This window comes from Lissotriton vulgaris, chromosome 3_1 (genome assembly GCF_964263255.1).
Source record: "Lissotriton vulgaris chromosome 3_1, aLisVul1.2, whole genome shotgun sequence".
Classification (NCBI taxonomy): domain Eukaryota; kingdom Metazoa; phylum Chordata; class Amphibia; order Caudata; family Salamandridae; genus Lissotriton; species Lissotriton vulgaris.
Window position 1 is genome coordinate 548,065,821 of NC_141689.1, and position 24,797 is coordinate 548,090,617.

The 24,797-nt window shown below is 42.5% G+C and overlaps 1 protein-coding gene across 5 annotated transcripts in view; it reads right to left on the reverse strand.

The window, feature by feature from the left end:
* The window catches only part of LOC147726769 (baculoviral IAP repeat-containing protein 1-like), a 448,780-nt gene that overhangs the window by 10,610 nt on the left and 413,373 nt on the right, over positions 1-24,797 (reverse strand). For 2 of the 5 annotated variants that reach the window (XM_086960812.1, XM_086960811.1), the window contains exon 14: positions 4,707-4,874. The exons of the other annotated variants lie outside the window; for them this stretch is intronic. In XM_086960812.1, the coding sequence (XP_086816938.1) occupies positions 4,707-4,874 (168 nt within the window). The remainder of the gene's footprint in view (positions 1-4,706; positions 4,875-24,797) is intronic. 5 annotated transcript variants of the gene reach the window in all.

Genomic DNA, 24,797 nt, shown 5'->3' on the forward strand with positions numbered 1-24,797 from the left:
TTGCGGCAATGAGCCAAACTGTGGGAACAAGTGAAAACCATAAGTGGGGGAGGACCAGGATGAAGTGAAAACAAGGAAAGTGGGGAGAGTAAAATGCATACCAGTAAAATTGTTATGCTTTCCGCTCCTGTTAATATCCGGACGGAATTGGAGGGAAGGTACACTGGTTCTTTCCGTTGCGCCAGATTTTTGGCGAGCTAGAAAGTGATAATTAAAATTACATAAATTAAGGGGGGCCGTAATTGACTCGATCAAGTCGGTCGGGTCAGAAAACCAAAAAATTCACATGCCTGTCAAGCCTACCTTAAATAACAATAGTATTGGGTTGGTCGAGTAAGGCTCGATGGCTGTCCACTCGTTTGCGATCAATGTCGGAATGGGACGCTGAAAATAGAAGATGTATTTCATTAAGCGTCTCGTGTAGAGACCATGGCTGGAGGGAGCGTTGGGAGCTTATTTGTTTTGGTCAGGCGCCTGGCTGAGAGCTACTTACCGAGTCGGATTAGAGCTCGCGGGTGACCTGGATACTCGGTCTCGATGCCGGTTCCTTGTGAGGAGCCTGGGAGTGAAAATTGTAGGCTGGCAACCTGGTCACGTGCTGGTGAGACCGAGCGCCATATTGGAATGGTTACCTAGCATACAGCTCTCCCACTAGTGGTGAGGGCTGGTGGTGGAGAGAATAGGCGCCATCTTAAAGTGGTGAAATGGGCATGGGCCCTTTTAGTACTTTACTTGGTGATTTCATAAACAGTCCTCTTTGTAAATTTATAAACCATGCCTCGAGTTATAAGTGGCATTATTTAGGTAGAGAAGTTTATATCGGTTAAGGGGGCAGAGGAAGGGGAGTGCGGGTATACGTGTAGTGATTCAGCCGGTATCAACAGTGTGGGTGAGCACATGCTTTGTGGGAGATTACATAAAATTTTAAAAAGACAGATATATATTTACTGAAAGTCCAGAAGCAACGTAACTTCAGGTTGCTGGGCCCAACAACTCTGTTTGCATGGCAGATGTTCAGTTTGTCTCAAGTGTGGCATTGTTCTTTCACAGGAGTGTGGTCCAGTCTTCACTTCGGTTGAGTCCTGTGTGGATGGTGTTGAATTGTATAATTGATTTGAGTTCTTCACGATTCAAGAGTTGTTGAAGATTACCCCCTCTCGGTGGTAGTTTCACAGATTTCAAAATTGTCCATTTCATATCGTCTGCCGTGTGTTTCATAGATGCAAAATGTTCCACTAAAGGGGCATTGAGAGTCCCACATCTTATGCGGCTCCGATGCTGGCTTATACGTGTCTTCACCTTTTGTGTAGTTTGCTTTGCCCGTCTCGACTCTGAATAAAGCAGGACCAATATTGTAGAACTGAAGGCATTATAAACGGCATGATTGGCAACATGAAGCCACTGTGATGAAGCCCAATGTGTGGTGATTGACGCACATCTCCTGGTTTCAAGAAGTACTTTGCAGCATTTTCAAATCCCTTCAGTCTGGAAAGAGCAGTACAGTGGTTTGCCAAATAAAATGAGCTGCTGTAGTCCTGTCATACGCAGAATGAATAAAGGCTCAGCCAAGTTTTTTTTCTTTTTTAAGGGGATGGCAAGAGACAGATTTTTTTTTACCATATCCAGGAGGTAAAAGCAGGGGATACAAGTAGTTGGGTTGGAACACCTGTGTCAGTTTGTCAAGGCCACCAGTCCTGGGACACAAGTAGTTGGGTTGGAACACCTGTGTCAGTTTGTCAAGGCCACCAGTCCTTTGTTCAAACATCTGTAAGACCTCTAAGTAGGAGCATCTCCAATTTATAGAAACTGAGATGACGAGTGAATGCATTCATGCAATCATGCTTGGTAATTGAATAATCACTATCTATATGGATTATCAGTTATGTGGCATCCACACAGAAAACAAAAAAAGACCGGTGGAATGGAGTATTGCGGGGAAAAGGGGAGAGGCAAAATAACCTTAAAGTAATGTTGAAGGGGCTGAGTGCTGAGCCCTTTGGAACACCACCCTGAAAGAATGTGAATGCTTATGTTTAGGTAGCCAGTGAGACAGCCTGTTTATGATAATTTCTAACAGAATAAGCCAGCAGAGCGCAGGGTCTCTCTCTCATATCCCATTTAAGCTCTCAGGTCCCGATTCACAAAAGTAATCTGAGACAAAATCCTAACTTTACGACTTTGGGTATTCACAAAGGGCATTTAAGATTAGTAGAGTTAGGATTTTGTCGCAGTTAAACTTAAGTTTATGTCTTAAGTTAAACTTAAAACCAAAACTTAAGTTTAACTGAGACAAAATCCTAACTTTACAACTTTTGGTATTCACAAAGGGCGTTTAGGAGAAGTAAAGTTAGGATTTTGTCTCAGTAAAACGTAAGTTTTACTTAAATTGAATTAAGACCAAAACGTAGGTTAATTTAGACAAAATCCTAACTTTACTACTCCGAAATGCCCTTTGCGAAAACCGAAAGTCGTAAAGTTAGGATTTTGTCTCAGATTACTTTTATGAATCGGGAACTCAATTAGGAAGGGGTGGAAGGCAATGTGGAAGGTATCAGATACTATAGCAGGATGAAGTGGATTAGCTGCAGTTTGTGGTGGATTGTGATGATTCAATCCCTGAGTATTCAATGCCCATACTCGGGGATTGAATTACAGTAGTGAAGGCTGAGTAATATAAATTTATATTAGTGTTGTCATCCTAGTATTTTTTTTCTTCATATTAACGTCCCAGCCTTCTGCACGATGATAAATATGCATGATTTGATTTGAAGAGTCCCAGAAATGTGTGTAGGCATACAAAAAGCAATAGATTACTTTTCACGAATTTACATATCTGTGAAGTTATAGATTACTGCACTGTAGAGGTGTGGCTTTTGCCCGAAGTTCAGCTGAAGATAAGGCAGGGTGAGAAATATTCTTCAATTAACTAACGCTGAAGCCAAAGAGAGTGATAAGAAAGCAGCTGTAGTGTGTGATTCAGTGTGTTCTGTGCACTGCAGAGAGTAAGTAGTAGGTACACAGAGGCTGACAGTGATTTTATCATGATGGATTTAATAGCGGACTAGTCTGTATCAGTTTGTGTGGCTGTAACATAAAGAAAGACACAGACATTTCTTATCAAGCTACAAACAGTGACCACAGCTATTCTAAATATTAAACGAAATCATGGAAGAGTGCAATAGCTACCATAAATATTGCCTGCGGTGACATTGTGGTCCTGCCTACAACCGGTGTTTGGGCCAGTTTAGTATCATTGTGACATAAAAAAATCTCCCTCTTCTGACAGGTCATTGTGTAAGAAACTCTAACAGACATTACTGTGGGGAAGATTCAAAACTCTTAGAGAACACCATATAATATTGAAAGTTCTAAATTCTAAGTGTGCCTCGTCATGTTGAGATCTTGGCGGGGCACAAGATCTTGGTAGTCTCAAGGGATTCCCAAATCCCATGAAACGTCTGCTGGAATTATGTGTGCATATATCTATGTGTACATTACACATCACTTCGTCCAATGGCGGTCAGGCAGACGCTTGTTTAAAACACCCCAGAGCACCAGAGCACTAGAAGACGTAAGTGCCCTTGGGGGCAAACACTTGAGAATCTAGAACAGAAATCTGAATGATCTTGAATTGCATCTGCAAGTAGAAATATTGCTGTTGATCATTTAGATTGGGTATGCAGGAAAAGAACGCCTCGTGGTAGAAGTCTCCACGCAAGTTAAGCGTATCACGATAGAATAATTGACCAGACTTGTTAACTGCACTCTGCTTCAATATATTGAAAAAACTGAAAAATCTCGCTACCTTCAAAATAGGAGGAGGTGTGAGAGGGAGATGGGATGTAAGAGGGACAGTCAATAATATTTCAGACTCAGGATCAGAAATGTTGTACATATTGCGGGTTTATTTAGCAGGAGCCCAGCAACAGCTCTGGATTCCTGCATTACGGTGTGCTGCTAGCCTGGGTTCAGCTTCAAGCAAAATGTAGGAACCTTGTGTCAGTGGATTCACTTGAGAAGAATGCATGCAAAGGGAAAGCTTTGTTCTTCAGAAGTAGCTACATATGAAGGCGGCCACATCTGTACAGACAGATGTAGTACCTCGTGTTCCTGATTCCCAGCTATGGTACGACCGCCGTACAGCAAGTTTTTCATGGTTATAATAGGATTTTTCATGCTACTACATCAGTGAGGACATACTTGCAGGAAACTTGTATGCTCCAGGGCCGCGGTTCCTGCTGGAAGAACCCTCAACAGAAGAATTACAGTTTTGAGTTCTGTGACAGGCGTGTATCTCTAGCCACTGGCAACCCTTTTATGGAATGTTGCTTATAATAGCCTAGGTTAGGGCTGTAATCGTGCAGAAAAATAACACCTCCCATGGTAAGCGCCTGATGACCAAACAGGCATGCTGTCAGTCATTACTGCACACTGCAGTCTTGTCGTGTTTTTTTGTTCAATTGCTATATACCGTGTGGCCAAGCTCATGTAAAAATGATGCCTATCCAGGCCAAAGTTTTTCTTTTGTACAACACGGAAAAGTTAGCTGCGATGCCACTGACAGTCATTTGGAAATAGCTCATGGCATCTGCTGCATGTTCCTACAATCTGATATGAAAGCTAAAAACATGATCTTAGTTAAAATGCAGTGTTCGATAGTTGATGTTGAATTCTCTAATGTATTACAATCTGTTGGCTCAGCTCACCTAACTCCAAAAGGCTCTGGTCATCCAACGAGGTCTTTGAGAAAGAAAGTACCCTGAGGTTCTTGAGATGTTGAAAACACTGTATTATGGATGTCGCCGTCTCCAATATTCCCGAACCCTCTGGGAGAATGAGTTCTTCCAGATGAACCAGCGAAACCAAAGCTGTTGCTGTGTGGAAAGAAACAGAAAATGTAATCGGCCACCATCATGTCTATTCCTGTATCCAAAAACCTTGTGGCTCACAGTTATATAAACTGACGACTGTTATTGTCATTTTATATATATAAAATATAAATTCAATATTCAAAAATGTTCTCTGGTGTGAACATGTAGCAGGATCTATGATAATCACACAATATTATTAAAACGTGATAACCTGGGGCCGTGTTACGTTTGGGGCGCATTGGCCCACTCTGCACAGTGGCAATCTGTAACTGTGTGCGCTGGGTACAGACCGAAACAGAGACCCTACTACTGGGAATGCACTCTTCGGTGTGCAAGGAGAGAGTCACACCTGCACTGTGAACAGCACATTAGTGAAAGGCTGCCTGGCTATTTGTAGATAGACGTCAGTCTCTCAAAGGATGGCACAGGCCCAGTTTCAAAGGGGGCAGAAATGCCACTTCAGGCAGCTGCAGTGAGCGATTACATTTGCCTGCAATGGGATGCCTAGGGGGGTCCCTGGCCCCCCTCTACCATCTTTTCAAAAGGCACGCTCGTAGGCGAGGGACTGTGACTAAGTGCCACCTGTACGTGGAGCAGAGTCAGTGTGTCTCCTGGTGACCTCTTTGCCTCTGCACTTCGTTCGATAACATGCTGCAAGCACAAAGGCAAAGTAGTTCCTCATGTACATGGGGCCGCACCCCGATACAAATGAGGGAATGGTCCCTTGAGATCACAACCCGGGGGGGCTCAACATGTGGACGCAAGCACCCGCTGCATCCCCCATGGCACTTCATATAATAGAGCCGGGGCCCTTTTGCGCACTTTCCCTGTTTGCGCCCGGTGCACCTTAAAACAGGTGACCAGGGGCAAACAGAGAAAGAACGCTCTATTACATGGAATGCGCTGCCCCCAGGGCACCCGCAAACTCGCACTGCCCACAGGGCAGGGCATTCAGATGAAAAACAGAGCGGCTGCTTTGAAGCCGATCAGTGTTTGACAGAGCAGGTGGCAACCCGCCTGCACTTTTAAAGGGGACTAGAGACCCCCTTGCAGGCGGGTGTAGTAAATGACGGCACTTGCCTGCAAGGGGATGTCTGGCGGGTCCATGTGACCCCCTTGCCCCTCTGCAGAGGTCTTTAGTCAGTGGGCGCCCTGACAGCGCATACTGACAGCTTCTTTGCCTTTGAGCCCATGTCTTTGGGCATGGGCGCATGCGCAAACGGATTCCCTCATTTTCATGGGGCCACACCCCCATGCAAATGGAGGATCACCCTTTGAAGATAGCGCTGGTCCATTATGGCGCTATCGGTATTACAGAAGGGGACGCACCAGCATCTGCGGCACTTCTGCGATACCAAAGTGCACAAGCAGCACTTGAGCTTGTGGCCATAGTCCTGATAGAACAGAACTACCAGGGCTCTGCAGGTAAACCTAGTATATGGGATGTTAGTTATGGGGGTTTGAAGAGCAGAGCCACTGGGTGCATTAATTAGCAGGCTGGAATTGTGTTGCTTCAACAGTTCTCCGCTTTCAGGTCAACATCCTTTAATAGCACTGGGCCCAGGTAAGTTGTGCTTGAGCCACATTCCAATGAGCTCGGTTCAGGATTGTTTATGTTCATTTTTGTCCATTGGTCCTTATTTTATTGTGCAATAAGGTACACTTTGCTCTGTGTTGCATCGTCTTTATTTTGGCAACAAAGATAGGACACAGATCTACGCCTGCACAGCACCCAGTATCATCTTAAGGATTTTTGTGGCCCTGGCTCAGACAAATTTTGAAAGCCTCTGTTAAGTACAACTTGTAATTCTATCACCCATTTTCTGCTAATTTCTGCTGATGTCACACAATACTGAATTATATGCTAAACGTATTGGTATAGCCGAAAGTAAATGCTGCTAAATATGATTTACCCTGGACCCTGAAAATCCATAAATTGACACTGGGTGGACAGAAAGCGAGTGAGAGCGCAAACAAAGGGAGAAAGACTGAGATTAAGAAATAGACAGATAGAAAGTTCACCTTCCCAGTGAGCCCGTGAAAGGTGGGCCCTGGTCAATGGCCTACTTTGTCCATGCCTTAAATCGTCTCTGACAGCACCACAGCTTATCAACTCATTCCCTTTCCTAATGAATAATGCTCTTGAGATAATTGTGCTTTTTGAACAAGGGAGCCGTCAAATTGATGAAATCGTGATTGGTAGGACCGTGCAGGGCGATGATGTAGAATTTGTAGGTTAAAGCAGTGTTTGTCCGTAGCAGTCATCTGAATGAGTAAGTTTTAGTATCTTCTGGTGCATCATATGTTATAAACGTCTGTGTTTCTTTTTTGTTGTCTGTCTTCTAGTCATGTTTTTGTTTTTATGCATTGACTGGGCTTGGTTGTATGGAAACAAGCTGATAGGCCTTGCCTTTGAAGGATATCAGCCTATCTTTTGGCTCTGCCAGTTATTGCTGACAATGCTAAAACAATGACAAAAAGATTTGGATCAAGCCAACCAGACAGCACATCTGTCTGTCTGGTTGCAAAGGAGCTATGCTGTTGTGGGCTTACCAAGAGCTTACAGGGGCTAGCAGTCCACCCGTTGTTTTATCGTCCCTCACATTAGCTTGCTCCTTACTCAAAGGCTATCCGTGTCCCATCTTGTGAGTTAGTGCTTCCCCTGGAGCATAGCTTGTTTACTATCTCTCTGTTTTGCTGGATTCTATCTTTCCATTACTGACTTTTAGGAAACTATTTTTTTACTGCACTGCAAGAGACAGTACATGTTTTCCAGCTCTCTCTATCTCTTGTCCTTCTCCCCTCCTCCATATACATGCCCATGTGCATCAGCTCTTCCATGTGTGCTTCTCCCCGTGGTCAAACTTCCCAGTGCTCCGTTTGACTTGTTGCGTTCTTCCTAGTACGCTTTTCCCCCACCTCCCCATGTTGCTGCCCTGTTGTTTCTGCTGCCCCGCACTCACCGCTGCCTCCCACCTACACCTGTTGCTGTAGCTCCCCACCACACCCACTTGGTCCTTCCTATTTGTAACATATTTTTGAGAGGGTCAGGCATCAAATTGCTGTTGACCCCATCCCCAACTGGGAAAACGCCTGTTTGCACTACTTCAATTTCATGTATTAATTTACCTTCTCGGATTTCCCAAACAATGATATAGCATCTGCATCATACATGGTAACTAACCCCCATACTAAATGATGTGGCTGGCAGCATCACTGCACCTTTTTAAAAAAAAGTATTTATTTAGTTTAAATTGTTGGTCAATCTGTGCAGCATCTTGCCTATGCTGTACAGTATTGCCACAAGGCATTGACACAGCATGTATGTCCTATAAGCAACATCTATTGGCTTTGCCAGTGCTTGTTCTTTTTTTTTACTCTATAACCATCCTCAGAGTGATGACACATGCATAACCATACACTTGCACATACGTATGATGATGCTACGATGGCCTTTTTTTCCTTTCCATTTACCATTGTGTGGTGGTGCCATTCTGAGATGGTCAACATATTGTGGAAGAGCAATATTAAGGAACAGACCAGTAGGAAAGTGCAGCTGCCTGGCCATGCAAAATAAAGAAATAAACGACGTTAAAAGAGATGCGTCTGTGAATGGGCTCAGCAAAGGAACCCACAAAATGCTGCTGAGAGGCCTACAGTAACGGTGATCAGGGAGGCCAAGGGAGCAACCGAGGAGCTGGGCAGGAGTGAAGGAAAAAAACTGAAAAACGGCCAAGAGAGATAGGGAGTGGCATAAGAAACAACAACAGGCGAGCTGGAGGGGAAGCAATAGGGAAAGCACAGCGGGAAGGGGTATGAGACAGAAGAAATACACAGGGGAAATACATGGTCCCATGGAGTGCTAAAAGCAAAAGAGAAAAGTTACTCCCTAAATGGAAGCAGTCGATGGATACAAGTCATCCATTTGAAAGAGTAGTAAAGAAGTTGTGCTCTTTTGCTCTTTTGGAGGGTCAAACACAAGAAGCGTAAGGCAAGTCAAAGAATAATTAACAACCAATGAGATTAACAATAAAGCCTACTAATGAGAAGCAAAAGGCTGATCCCAAACCCCCTGTAAGTATTGGTATGGTACACAATAGGTCTTTCGATTACAGGCAGCTAATGCCGTCTGAAAGAGAGACCTAAAAAGAAGATAGCTTGCACACCTTTAAGTGGAAATTGTGATACGTTTTGTTGACCTTTGTTCTGTAATGTTCATGTTTGCCACATGGTTCCCTACTGATTCCACTTATGCTGCTGACCCCTTTTAAGCTCACAATTTACTGTACAATAAATTAATCTTAATTTTCTCCGAACTGCATAATTTTTACAAATAGCCTAGGGGGATTGCACTAAACATGTTTTTTAAGATGTGAGATGGTTCATCAGAACTAAATAATTCCCTTGTAAATGAACACAACTGAGGAAAGACCAACATTACAGCACATATTTTCTTTTGATTAGATCATTTTCACAATGTATCTACCTCAGATTCAGAAATTACTTCATTCGAACTGTAGTTACGGATCATAAAAGTTCCTAAATACATAATTCATCAATTTTCGATTATAAATTATAGTGTACTATTAAAATGATCATAAAAACAATTAATATACTATAATTCATTCCGGACTATTATACAATTTTCTAGTCTTTATCCCGTTGAACACGGCGTGAATTTCGCCGCGCTGCGGGCATATTAATGAGTGGGCGCGGTTCGGATGGCCCCTGGCCATCCTCCGCACACACCCACTGTGACGTCGGAAGGCTGGGGACCGTCCAACACACGGAATGGGTTAAAGAGAGGCATAAGAAAGATGTGATGCAATAACAAATATAATGCTCAGACAGCATTTTTAAAAAAGACATTCCTTGACATTGTCTAAATATGTATTTAGCTTGGGTGCTGGTCGTGCACTGCCTCTAGTTTTGATTATTGATTTTTGCTAATTACCGTGCTCTCGAGAATCACTCCCCGCCTGGAGTGTGTTACAATAACTGGTAGGTTGAAGTCCTATGATTCATAGATCTGTCTCCCAAGGCACTGGTTGAATGCTGAACTCCTTCAGCTTAAATTGATAAATCACTATGGGCCCGATGTAGTAGCCCTTTACCGATCGGAATCGGCCGAAAATACCGATTTTTGGCCGTTTCCGATCGGTAAAGGGCTATCGAGATGTAGGGGCACATTTTCGGTAATTTTACCGAATCGGTATCATTACCGAATCGGTAAATTTACAGATTCGGTAATATGTACCGAATCGGTAACATAATTACCGATTCGGTAATATTTACCGATTCGGTAAAATTACCGAAAATGCTATGTGGGTAGCCAATTTACCTTTGGCACATGGCTTACAGAATCGGTATTTTACCATGGAATAAAAAACCATGGTAAAATACCGATTCCTGTGTACATGCACATCTGTGCATGTACACATGTGCCATGTGACAGACAGACGTGCCCTTAGGGCATGTCTGTGTGCCACATTGCACACATGCCCGTTTTGGGGGTGCTAGAGGGTGTCAAAGTGACACCCCCTGCACCCTTGACAAAATCGGTATTTACCGAATCGGGAAATACCGATTCGGTATTTGAATTGAATCCTATGGGCTTCAAAAGCCCATAGGATTCAATAGCAAATACCGATTCGGTATTTACCGAATCGGTAAATACCGAATTTGTAAGGAATCGGAAACGATTCCAGATGTTGGGACCTACATCCCATTTACCGATTTTGAAATACCGAATCGGTAGCATTCGGTATTTCAAAATCGGTAAATGGGATTTACCTACATCGGGCCCTATGACTCAACCCAAAAGATTGATAGTGCATAATTCTTTTTATTTCATTTCTTTAGTCTTGATCATGTTGTAATCACATATAACCAATGTTTGTTTGAATTTGATTAAATCTCTTATACATCAGAAATTAATCTCTTTCTCCAATGCATTTTGGCGTTAAATTGCCTTCATCAGGGAAACATTCTAAAAGAAAAGTGAACATAACAATTTTTACCACTTAATCCCAAGCGGTGCCCATGGGTCAAATCATCACATCAATTACTATGCAATGTTACTACTCTTAACTCCATTATGTTGATCTGTCAACCTATATACAATCTCACTAGAAATCATTTACACATTGCTGCTGCAGAATGCTATTATATTGCTGTTTCATGCTAACATCTCGTGTCTTCATTGGATAAGTATGTGTCAGTCTACCGTGAACTACAGCTCGTGCTTGTGATGCGCGTGCTTCTAATGCCGCTGATCTATGGCTATTCATGCGATAAGCGCCGACTTTGTGGGTGGTTCCTCAACAATTACTAGTTAATATATGGAACTCTCGCCGCCTTTCACGTATATCGTACGTCTTTTTGCGCTGGCCGTGGCCGCTGCTCGATGTTTTAAATGCCCTACTCTCTGTTACGTGATGTTATTTACTCTATCTTTCCTCATTCGTTTCCTGATGCTAACCGCGCTTACCTCGGTGTATCTCCCTCTCCTTCCTGTTTCTCTGTTGCAGCGTGTCACGCGAATTCCGTACTCTCGCGGTTTTGGATCTAAAAGAAATTACGCACATGCGTCGTAGCGTGTGTGCGAAGTCGGATGTTTTTTTGCAATGAAAACTTCATTGGCCTGGCTGTGCTCAATGTTAAACCTGTTTAGCGATCTGACCCACGCTTAGCTACCATGATAAAATTACCAGTATGAATCTTCATAAATGTAACAATACAATCTGCCCATTACTGTTGTCGTTCTATAAATAACATGTGAATTCAACCCTATCATTTAGTCCGAATGGTTTAAGGGAATTTAAATAATAAATTCAATGATTTTCACTTTTCAGTAAGTTCTTTTTGTTGTCTGTTCCTTCTTTTTTCATTACTTCTTCCAACACACATGCCCTTAATTGGCTGATGTGGTGTTTTGCCTCCTGGAAATGTGCTGCCACCGTGGACTTCATTGCCCCAGTTCTGATGTTGCTCTTATGTTTGTTCATTCGAACCTTTAATTTTCTTTCTGTATGTCCCACATATATTGATCCACATGGGCATTTTAACATATATATGATGTTCATGGTGTCGCATGTGGCGTTGACTTTCAAATGTATGTTGTATCCTTTCATTGGGTGTGTAATGACATTACCTCTCATGATATTGTGGCAGTTATTACAGTTTGAACATGGGGTAGTTCCTCGATAAGTGGATTTCATAATGTTATCCGTTGGTTGTTTCAGAAGTTCTCCCAAATTTCTGCCTCGTGTGTGCAAATAAAGGTTCACTGACAAAGCTCCCTTTGAAATCCTGTTCTCATCTTAGTATCTGCCAATGGCGTTTAATGATTGATTTAAATCCACTTATCGAGGAACTACCCCATGTTCAAACTGTAACTTTAGATCACTTCTGGGAATCAAGACGAGCCCTTTGCCAAGGAGAAGAACCAAAGAAGCTGAAGGAGGAAACTGCCCCTGTGCTGTTCTATTTCTGGCATGGGCCTGCAGTGGTTACTTATTTGCCAAGGAAAGGAGAAAAGGAACTTTGTGAACTTTCATCATCTTGAAGAAGAATCTCCAAGGGCTTGGAATGTGCTTGCCTCCTGCTTGAAGTCTCAGGGATTCACCACCAGCTCCCCCTGAATTCCCTTGCTGGAAATGTTACCTGCAGAGAGGTGCCTGCTGTTATTCTGGATACCTATAGTGTCTGTGTGTTGCTGGGAGCTGGAAGCATGATGCCGCCACCGCACCTGTTCGCCGTTGCATCGCAGACGTAGCGCATCGCATCACCAGAGAAGAGTGCCGCTGCCACAGAGGTCACCGTCGCATTCCCAGAGAAGCATTTTGCAGGGCCTGTCATGGCTACAACGATCATCGATTTCGCCGTACCGCCATTGGGAGTGCACGCATCGCATCCCCGTTGGCGCATCACATCCAAGAAGCCATTTTGTCGCATCGCACCGGATCATCACATCGCATCGAGGCGCCATCTGTCGCATCAAGAAATGACTAATCAAGTTCCCACACAGTAAGGAAGCGACACATCACCTCCCCTGCGTTGCAGTAAGGAACCGATGCATCCACTCCCCTGAGTGTAAGGAACGGCGCATCAATTTCCCTGCAACCCTTTTGTTTGCATTGCGTGACGCATCCCAGGTACTTTGAGAGTAAAGTGTTGCATTTACCATCTCAGTTGAACTAAGCTATTTTCTAACATTTTAAAGAATTATTTGTGATTACAGTATTGTGGATTTTTGTTGTTTGGTCTTGTGTCAATTCTAGTAAAGATTCGTATTTTTCTAAATTGATGTGGTGTCCACTTGTAGTGTTTTCACTGTATAACTGTATGTGTTCACAAATGCTTTACACACTGCCTCTGAGATAAGCCTGTCGGCTCGTGCTAAGCTATCACGGGGGTGAGCAGGGGTTATCTAGGAGTGTAGCTAATTACCCTGACTAGAAGCAAGGGTCCCTATTTGGACAAAGGTGCAAACAATTGCAAACTAGAGACCCCCAATTCTAACAACGATGTTCCAGGTAAAACTTGTAAAAAAATTAAATATGTATATTGGATAGTATAGACACCCCAGCATATGGGCAGGGCGGTAAAGCTTGTATAGCAAAAATACATGACGGGTGACCCAACATAGAGGGAATAAGGTTTAGCCTAAACCTCAACAGTATAAATCTATAACAAGAATTTGTCAAGGCCATCAAATATAGAACTTGCCTTAATTTAGGTAACAACCCCTCTAGATAAGCTCGCACCATAAATTTAGTACTGTTGAATCCATTCCTTTATTCTACCAAATGATTTAGAAAGTGAGCTTTAATTGCTTTTTTTTAGATGTTCCGGCAGGCGCTAGGTGTTTCAAAGATATTTTCTAGACCTAAGGAAATCAAGTTATTTTGAACATACAATAACCAAGGGATCCTTTGCGCATATTCCAATGCAAGGCAGTCCACCAAGAACTGCTGAGTTAAGTTCTCCAGATGGAATGCAATAGAAGGATTGGGGCTAAGGATATCTGGTCTGATATGCAGGGAACTTTCAGCTGAAGATGGCAATTATAATTATAACAACTTTTGGGGAGACCCACTAGTTTCTTCCAGAAACTATCTTCTATTGATTGCAATGTTGCATGGTTAGTATGTCCCCACACACCAGCTCCATATGTGGCTCCTGTAGTGAACTTGGATAAATATACCTTTTTTACAACATCTATAGGTTTCTTGCCTAACTTTTTGGTAAAAGAAAATAGAGCAACAATGCTTTTCTCTAACATTAAGCCATATTTATCACCATGTGGGACCATGATAGATAGCACTCTATCAAATGTCACCCCTATAAAGGAAAACGTTTCTGTCTGAGGCACTTTCAGACCTGTTATATAAAACAAAGGCACTTTCTTCACCTTAGGCCCGGTCACTAAAATAAAAGATTTTGCCTCATTAGTTTGTAGATCTAAATTATGTATAAAATTCACATATGTATCTGAAAGCTTCTGCAGTACCAGGCCAGTGCGTGCTGTTAGGACTGCATCTTCTGTGTAGAGCAAGATGGGGATGCGGGCTTTGTTCATCTTTGGGACGTCCAGGATTGAATCTAGAAAGAGGGCCTCTACTCAGTTGGTGTACAATGAAAACAGAAAAAGGGCAAGAACACACCCCTGTCAAACCCCCCTGTTAATAGGGAACCATCTAGTACACTCTCCCTGCTTCCCGTAACGAACACAGGCCGCAGCCGAGGAGTGTAGCTGTCTGATAAAGATGATAATAGCCTCATCAATCCCATCTCCCTCATGATTTTCCACAGATGATGGTGAACAATGCTGTCAAAAGCTGCTGATAGGTCCATAAAAGCCAAGTAGAGCTTGCCATGTTTAGCTTGTGAGTACCTCGCAATAAGCAAGCTCAAATTTAGGCACTGGTCCAGGGCACTTTTTCCCTTTTTGAAACCATATTGGGTTGGGATAAAAACAATATTAATTGTGGCCCATTTCTCTAATCTATTTAATAGAACCCGTCCCATTAGTTTGGCCGTACGGTCCAAAAGTGAAATGGGTCTATCATTTTTTGGTTCCGATTTCTCCCCTTTTTTAAATATCGGTATTATGATAGATTTTTACCATGATTCCAGCGGGCGCACCTTAGCTACCACATTAAAACATTTGTTATTACAGACCCCCGAAGGTCTGGGGACTCAGAAAATAAGTCTATTGGAGTAACATCCAGACTGGGGTCTTGATGTTTGTACATTGGGTAAGGGCTTCTCTTACCTCTAAATGATTACAAATAAGGGCAGAGGTTGAATTAAGGCCTTTATTGTTCATGGGCAAATGCCTTCCTTCACTTCCATGATCAAATAATTTGGAAAAATAGGCCACCCACGATTCCTCATCCACAGGACTATCTAGGTTGGGGTCTAAAGATGCTTTCAGGAATGGGGCATTAATTACCTTCCAAAATTCCATAGACACTTTTAGGGTGGAGACCTGTTGAAGTTGATCCCAGGCTTCCTCCTTTAATGTTTGTAGTCTGGCCTTCCTAGCTTCTTTATATAATTTACGTGATAGCTTGACCTGTGCCCCATCTCTTGGTTCAATCCTAAGGGCCTTATGTAGATTTGAGAGCGATCTTGTACAGTTTTAATCAAACCACCATGGGGCAGTTAGTTTGGCGACGTAACTATTTTTTGTTAGGTTGTTTTTTACCCCACACAGAATTAACTCAAAGGCAGTCACAACCCTGGTTAGATCATAATTAGTTCCAAGACATGTCATAATTTCTTTACATCTATTTGCGAAAAAATTGAAAAGGAGTTTCTCCTTATCAATTTTGCCCCATTTTAAGACAATCCCATTTTTCCTGTTGGGCATGTATCCCTTCCCAGACCAAGCGGCAAGATATAGCTGCGTGGTCACTAAACCTAATAAAGGTGACTTTTATTTAAGTAATGGACCTTTTAAAGGATGCTAAAGTTATTAAAAAATCAATAGTTGATCCCTGGGATATCTATCTAAATGTGTTCTGTAGCAAGCCTGTGGTTTCAGTAATGGGAATCCTTACTTCTAAGTCTTTTATGATAAGGAGTCTATTGAGAGTGTCACCATGCGAGTTATGGATAAAATGTGCAATGCCTTCACCCTCCTCATCAAGTAATATGCATGTCGGTTTGGTTTCAAAGCAGCAACTATGCGCATTAAAATCACCTACCGATTAGGATGTATGTCGTTACTACGCATGCTTTTATAACGCATGCCTTTACCACGCAGGTTTTACAACGCAAGTCGTTACAACGTCTTGCGTTGTGGGGCGTTGTGGGGCGCTGGATAGTGAGTAGTTTAATTTACTATTCCAACTCCAGTCCCCGTGGATAGTAGGAAAGGTTTTGGATAGTAAATTAAACTATTCCCTATCCTACAGCGCCCCCCAGCACAAGTCGTTGTAACGACTTGCGTTGTAAAAGTTGCGTGGTAAAGGTACTGCGTGGTAAAAGTTGCGTTGTAAACGCTGTTTCCCACCCATTAAATACTAGATACCTTCTTACAATTTTTAAATAATGCATTTATTTTCCCTATGAGTAGAACTAACATTTTTGCCATCTCACCCCCAAAATTATCATAGTAAGAGTTTATTAAAAGAATTATATCGCCCCAGGGCTTGTTCGATGTAATATATTATAATATGGGAAATCATTGCAAAGGGACAAGGCTTGGAATTTAAGGGTATTTTTTTTATTAATGTCATAATGCCACCCTTCACTCGTCCTGATTTTGACAGAAACTCCTACGATGCAAACCCTAACCTACATGTCTAGGGTGTAAATGTATGACCTGCCAAGAAACCCCCTTCTGGATGGTCTAACCCATTTACCTGGAGGGTAAGAATTTAGGACCCCGTCTTGGTCACGAACTGGAAACCCCTCATGGAGACGTCAGTCAGATGCTAGGCAAAACCTTCAGCATGCAGGGACCCCTCAAAGCCAGCAGAAGCATCTCCTCCAATTGTATTTGGAAACAAAAGGATATATATAGAAAAGGGCATCCTTGCCTTGGGCCGAGATTTTGATCAGGCTGCAATTGTCTTATTCCACAGAGAGCTGTGTCGCCATATTATTCGTAATAACAAACTCATTTGTATCACGCACGTGAGGGCCTTGCACATAATGCTAAGGCATTGTGACAGTGTTCTCACAAAGTTATTTGTGTCAGCAAGGTTGGTGTTTCTTAGAAACTAACGCAAGTGTCACAAATGCAAATGTGTGCCAAAAGTCAATGTGACAAAGGGAAGGCAACTTTAACTTTAGGAAAGAACTGTGTATATCTAAAATGGCACTATTTCCTACCAGGTCTAATTTGGGCACATGACACCCCCTCCTTGTACATAGGTCGGCTAGGAAGTTATCTTACAGCAAAGTAATCCCACCACTAAAAATGTATTAGCATCTATAAAGGAAAATATTACAACTTCTACAATAAAAGCATAATATAATGACCTTACAAAATTCAGGCACTCATGCTATTTGGAGGCCCAAAGCATAAAGAAAGCCAATAGATGTAAAAATATACAAAAGCAATAAAATGTAAGTCAATTTTAAAAATAATTTGTAGTTTAAAAACAGGCCGAATAAAAGTTCCCACCATATGGAGAGACAGATGTTTATATGTTCCCAATAGTGGACAAAACGTTTCTCTTCCCAGAGTCTGCAGTGGATGTTCTCAGAGGCACACCACAGAGCAAACTGATACAGCAAATATGTTCCCATCCACCCTCCACAGCAGCCGCTGAGGGAGCAAATACAGCCAATTAGTGTTCCGGTAAAACAGAGCCTAGAACCAAACCACTAGGTATGGAGGCAACCAAGGGAAGCTCATAGAATGCGGTCAGGAGCAGAGGTATCCACAGACGACAGCTGCACAGTTGTGCCTTCAGCGGGTCCACCAGTACATGTATGTCCGCAAAGTCAACCAATTGTGACCCTGAGCACAAGTCCAGGGCACACTTGTAAGTGCACAAGAGGCAGTGGAAAACGGACTGTATGCAATGAAGTCATACAGGCCAGAAAGACAGGAACCAATGCTCATCCAGTTCTCAAAACAAAGGTGCACCAAAGAAATGCACCAAGCATTCACAGCACTACAGGATGTGAAGCAGTCTCAGCTCCATTTGACCTAGGTTTAGGACCAGCGGAAGTCCTCCAAAGATGCCTCAGAAGACTGAGTGGATAAATGATGGAATAACTCCAAACACAGTCTGGAAGGTGATGACCGACTCAAAGCGCATGTCAGTAAGATTAATTGAAGGTCACAGTGCATCCTCTCTAACTACATGGGCAGCCAGAAACAGGACTTGTGTGAAACATGTTTCAATGGAAGATAAGGTTACTACGTAGGCAACCCCTGGCTTCAACCCACAACAACCCTGACTGTTTAACATCAGATAACTCTCATTTGAGAGTAATCTAAAGTCGGACGTATCATGGCCACCGGAGACCCTTTTAAGTAGCAAGACAGGTTCGCCATAGACGCATTACATGTCCTGTGTAACAAAACGTCTTGGCATAATAGGGACCCGATTAAAGTGTTCTCATGGTCTGAGCCACTAAGAAAGACTTCAGTATCCTTATTGTGGTACAAGAATGTGAGAGGAAGCTCCCATTGTTCATGTATGAACCCTTGACCTAACGCTTCATATCTGCCCACTTGATGGTGCTGTAGACAGTACTGAAAGTGGAAAGTCGAGATTGGCATTGTAATATACCCATGGATTATCCAATCCGAGGACACTATCTCAGCAACAGTATAAGGTAATTTCTTAAGTCTTTCAATGTTCAACATTGTCTATTTAGCATCGTTCTGTGCCATAGCTATCTGCTGTTCCGAAAGCTGGTATGGTGAGAACAGATTAGTGATGTTAATGTGTAGCCATGGCACGTGGCCAAAACATAATGTCTGTAGCACCCAGCTTAACGAAAGAATTCACCTAAGTTGGGACTGCCCTTGTTTTAATGCAGACAAACCTTGCTAAAACACATCTATTGTAGATGAGACAATGTTACCCAAAGAACACAGTCTAGATGATAAAATAGTCATACCATTGTCCACTAATGCTAGAGACTGTTCTAAGGTGGCCCTGTCAACAACATGCAGTCTTTCAACAGCTTCTCGTTGAGATATTTTCCATATCTCATTAAAAAACAGCATAAAGGAAGCACTTTAGAAATGGTTTCAGAGAACCCATTAAAAAGCCTTGTAAGTCCAGATCATCAGATAAAAGGGACAAGAGTTGTACCTGAGGCAGTGTTGAGATTTGTTGCCAATCAAGCACAACTTCCCAACACTGTTAGTTGTTACCACCCCCGAATGTTCATTCTGCACATATCACATGTCAGGCCTATTGGTTGTAAATCCCTTACTGTTACCTAGGGATCTATCCTGGCATTTGTCAGTGTCTAGTGGCTAGACGAACCAACCCTTCCAATTGGGATCTGAAGAGTAGTGCTCACTCTTAGGCAGCATGTTATCAATAGTGTGTACATCGTTTGGTGTTAACTGCTGCCAGTTGTCAGATCATATAAGAGTGGTAACCCGTGATGTGTTCAAATCATTTATTTTGTCTAAGCCAAGACATGTTGTCTGTGGCACCGTTTTGTTCAGGAAAAATATAATAAATATAGCGCAGTTCCCTGAACCTGCCAATCTTTAGCCCCCTGATAGATTTTACATGTACTGTATGCCTCCAAAAGTCGAAATCTTGTACAGAAAGGTGGAAAAGGAAAGAAGCAGAGTAAATCAGCTTAGTGTCAGTTAACATATTTTTCTTTGCAGGTGACAGTGCAAGCCTATAAGAAAATGAGGTTGGGTCAGATGTGTCATAACCAGAAAAACTGTTACACTTCTGTCCAAATGCTTTTGAACTGCCCCTTGGTGGTGAGGCGCAATGTTTCCATTGTGTAAAGTTAAATACTTTATGAGGTGTATTAGCCTTGTGTAGAAAATGATGACCGTCATGTTAAAAACAGAACATCTCATGAAAATTAGCTGTACCATCATAAAACTTATTGGAAAAAAACACAGTGGAATATTCTAGATCGTCTAACATTTCATATACTGTATCAATATCCCAATCATCAGAAATAGTACTGAGGGTGATCATGTCATTCAAAGCAATTTCAAACAAATGCGGAATTTACAAGAGGTCTGGGTGACCATACACATGAAATGATACCATGTCCGATACAATCCCATCCAGAACTGGACCAGCTGAAATGTTCATCAGTCTCTTTGCTCATGGTGTAAAGTGTGTGGTTTTAGAACCAAATTTAAAATGTGTACTGCAGAGCGTTCTGGGACAGAATGTCCATTCAGGAGAAGGAAGAACAGTCATAAAACCAATCCAAAGAACTAGGAAAATAAATGCAATTGTAATCCAAAGGTGTAACCATGAAGAAACAAACGGGCAGATCTACAAGAACGTGCTGCATCGCGGCACCGCAAGAACTTTGGCTGCACCACGCTGCTGCACTCTCAGAGCACAGGAATGCAACATATCTACAATGATATGTCGCATTCCTGTGCTCTCACTGCGCTGGCACAGAAACAGCTACCATGCGTCGGTGCACGCACCCTTGCACCATGGTGCAAGGATGACTACGCCATGGGGAGATTGCTTTTGTGAAGGAAGGGGCCCCTTCCTGCACAAAAGCAATCCCTGCAGGAATTTTCCTCTTTCAATGTGTGTTGTGGAATGCAGCACGCATTGAAAGAGGAAAAAATGAGGAGCAATGAAAACATTTCTCCTCGTTTCGCTTGGCTACGCCACCCCTATGGTGGCGCATGAAACTGACGCATTTCCAGGTTTACGATTTCTCGTAAATCTGGAAATGCATCAGTAGACATGGGTGTTGCGTGGGAACAGCCACAGCAACACCCATGTCCTGCCACTAACACGCAAAGTGTTGCGTGAACAGAGGCGATATTTACAAGCACAGGTTAAGTCACACAGGGTTACTTTACCTGTGCTTGTAAATATCCCTTAGCAGGCTGCGTCACCGGTGCGTCACGCAACGTGATGCACCGACGGTGCATGGGGCTTTAAATCTGCCCCAAAGTATGCTCTTTTCAGCAAAAGACAGAAGACATGCATCTTTAGTTCGAAAGGTGGTGGAAGCATTGATGCATCGGAGAAGTCATCAAAGTTGATGAAGTATCCTGAAGCTGTCCGGTCTATCTTCGGCATCTCAGCAGGCTGGGTCGAATTAGATGTAGACTCGTTCTGTGGTACATTGACATAGACCTTGTTCTTCTCAGGATTCAGACAAAATCCTTGGTCTTTTTGTAAATATATGGCCACCAATAGCGTTGCTGCAAAGGAGAAATCATAGCAGCCACTCCTGCATGTGCAGAAGCCAGACCATGATGTGCAGCCAGAATTAATCCCAGTCTGCGATCACTGTTTGGCATTACTCTGTCCCCCACTCTAGGATTCCGAGCATACGGTGTATTTTGTGCTCTAGCTTGTAGGAGTACTTAAGTGGAAAGCCCTTCAGCAGGTGTGTCTCGTAGCTCACAGCATTGACGGCCAACATGATGTCTCTGTCTATTCTTGTACTTGAACGAGTTATTGCAGCAACAGTGGCAATGCAAACTGTTGCCTTTCCGGCTTCATCCACCAGTGAATTCCCTGCAACACGTTGAAGACTCGGTGTATGAATGACATGAGCCATGGCAAGCATTATTTCAGCTTTGCCACCTATTCCCAAAGCAACTTGTGCTACACTGTGCAACCTTTTAAGTCCCTGAATCCATTCTGGCTCCAATAATGAAGATATTCATTATTTGACTGCACACAATACCACAAATCACACACTATAAGTGTGGGGAATCCAGCATCCATATTCTGCAGTAGCAGTAGTAGAACCTTAAGTTCTGCCAGCTGTGCCATGCAATCACCTAGTGAGTGAGTTTAGATTTTTTTCATGATGGAAGGTTCTATCATGCATATGGCCTTTTACGACTGCGCATGCGGCTGAATATTGGTGTTAGGTCCCTACATCAGGCTAAGCAGAATCATCAGTCTAAATAATATAATCATAGCATTCTAGAGACATAATTTCATTAGGCAGAGAATATTCTTGCTCTTATTGTAGAAATGCTTGTGTTTGTAATGTAGCGTCATGTCTGTATCCATCTTGGATTTAGAGCTTTAGCATTTGAAACACTTGTTCTGGTAACCGCTTCTGAAATTGGTACCGCTTCTGAGGTTCCCTTGAGCCAGGGCACGCTCTCTCACTATAGCTGTCAGTATTTTTTCAGTAAGTGAAAAATGCATTTACGTATTGGTATAGAGATGCAATTTATATGCAATTGGTACTGTGTCACCTTCATTGAGAGTGACATATGTGTACCCTGATGTACCCGTGATTACGCGGATCACCAGTTTCACAGTGTTCACATGTATTGGTAACTGTTTGGAAGCAATCATGCCAACTTGAACGTAACGTAACATTTAAGTGTGTTCCCAAGTCCAATGTGTGCTTGAAAAGTCTGGACGAATAAAGTCAGTAGAATGGTAAAATATCTGGTTCCAGGTGCTATATTTCTCAGAAAAATCCAATCGAGATGTCCAGTGTTGTTTTGTGTTTTGTCTGCACTATGTTATTTATTAGTGCGGCACTGTGTACATTAAGTACTTCAAATGTGCAAGTAGCTGCATTCGAATGTCTGTAATCTAATACTAGACGATATGATTGATCTGGTTTATTAATGGAAACAGAGGATTATTCTTAATAGGAGGTGGAACTGTCAATCACACCTTGATATTCAAGTTGTTTTAGGACTTCCCTAACGTGTTGTTTTGCTGCATTTTTTAGTGGGTATTGTCTTTGAGGTTGTGGGGTTGTCCTCAATGGTATATCATGACAAGGTGAACCGTCATCCCACCCCACATGTTTGAGGTATAACTCATGAGCCAGCACGAAAGCCCCCTCCCAGGCGTATTAGAACGAGGTTGGAGAAGGCTGGTAAAATCACAATTTTTCCCTTTGGGCAATACATTACGAAGTCAAATGGCCAATCTCTTTGGCCAGTAAAATGTCATAACCTTGAGTGAGTTACTCCCAAAAGAGTACATTCATAAATCTGGGCAACTGTAGTTGGACTTCCTATAAACAATGTGGAATGCTTACCATGGTATCCAGTGTTTCCACCGTGATATATTCATTCAGCGCAACTCTCATCAGACAATAGATCAGGTTTTGGGGAACTATTGGGACTTCTGCAGTGCAGTCCAGCATCGTCAATGCCCATTCCCCATTTAGAAGCAGAGTCCTCAAAATCCATAGCATGCTCGACCTTTAGTGCAGCTACCTTCTTCTTTTTAGATTGAGGTTTTGATATTTTAGGCTTGTCATTCTGTTTTATTATGTATTCAGATGAGCGTTGTGAGTCCTTTCTTGATTTCACATGCTCTTCTGATCTGCGCTCTGCTTGACTTCCTTTCTCCGAATGAATACTGAAAGGAACTAGAGCATCGTGTATCAGTATCCTGTTACCTATCAGGTGGTTTAACATTATCACGGTTACGTAAATTGTAATGTTTTTCGGTAGATTCCTGTGTAGGAGACCCACATTGTGATTTTGTTTTTTCCTTGTTTTTCTTACTGTCCCAATCCCTCTTCGTTGAAGAGTCGGGTGCTACTTAGAGTTATCCTTTTCAGAATTACTCTTCAATTGTGGTTTTCCTAGTCTGGCTCCCAAATTCTCTCTACCCTGCGTAGCATAGGTTTCTTCGATAATTTTAGGTAATTCCTGCTCCTACTGCGCAGGAGTCAAATACCTTAGATATTGGTGAATAGCTAATATCTAATTACCTTTTGATGTTACTCAACATTTGGGCGGATACTGAGGCAAAGTTGCCTATCAGTTTCATCCCTAAGTCCAGGGCAGGTGCTGCCTCGTGCTCATTCTGTACCGGTTTTAACACCTCAGGTGGAATGGCCAACAAAGGGGTACCATGTGTTCTGGTACATACTGCAGCAAATACAGTACCCCAAGAGGCACAATCCTCTACAGGGGGAGCCATCCCAATTGGCAAGCAAATTGTTAGTATCCTGTGTTTTACCTGTGGGCCAATATGGGGAAACACTGCCTCAAGCTGATTTGTTTTTTGTGCAATCGAAAACGGAATTTCTTCCCTTTTTGTGGGAACTTTTCTCATTACTGCATTCAATGTTTGTGGGCTAATGCCTAGTGTAGCTAATTGCGATGCTACCAATTAAACAGTCTAAGCAGGAGCGAATGTTGATGTTTGCATCACAAATTGTGTAAGACTACTGTATATTGTTATTACTAGGGGGCATATGTATGAAACACATTTTTATTCGCAAACGCTGCGAATCGCCAAAAAACTGCATTTGCGAGTAAAAATTGGCAAAACGCGATGTATGAGACATTATTGCATCGCAAAAATGTTGATTTCTTATACTGTGTACCAATAAATCTATGTATTTTTGTGCGAATCCTCAAACTGCGATTTTTTAGTTTGCGAAATTTGATAATCGAAAAATCGCATTTTAAGAAATTCAATGAAATGTATAAAAAATTCGCAATTTGCGAAAAATGCTAATTCTCAAAATAAGAAATCGCAATTACCACCAAGTGCATGCAGGTGGTAACCGGGTGCACGTTACTTAAACCAGCCCACAATGCAACAGATTCTTCCACAATGACAGGACTATATGTAAGAGCCAGGAGGCTGCGAATTCGGGCTCTAGCACAGAGGAGAATGAGACAAGAACGGATCTTCAGGCTGCGCGTAACTCTGTTCCAGCAGACTGAAGAGGAGATCCATGAGAAGTACAGGCTGCACCCACAGACCATTTTTGACCTGATTGAGGAGCTGAAACCCTATTTGGAACACCCAA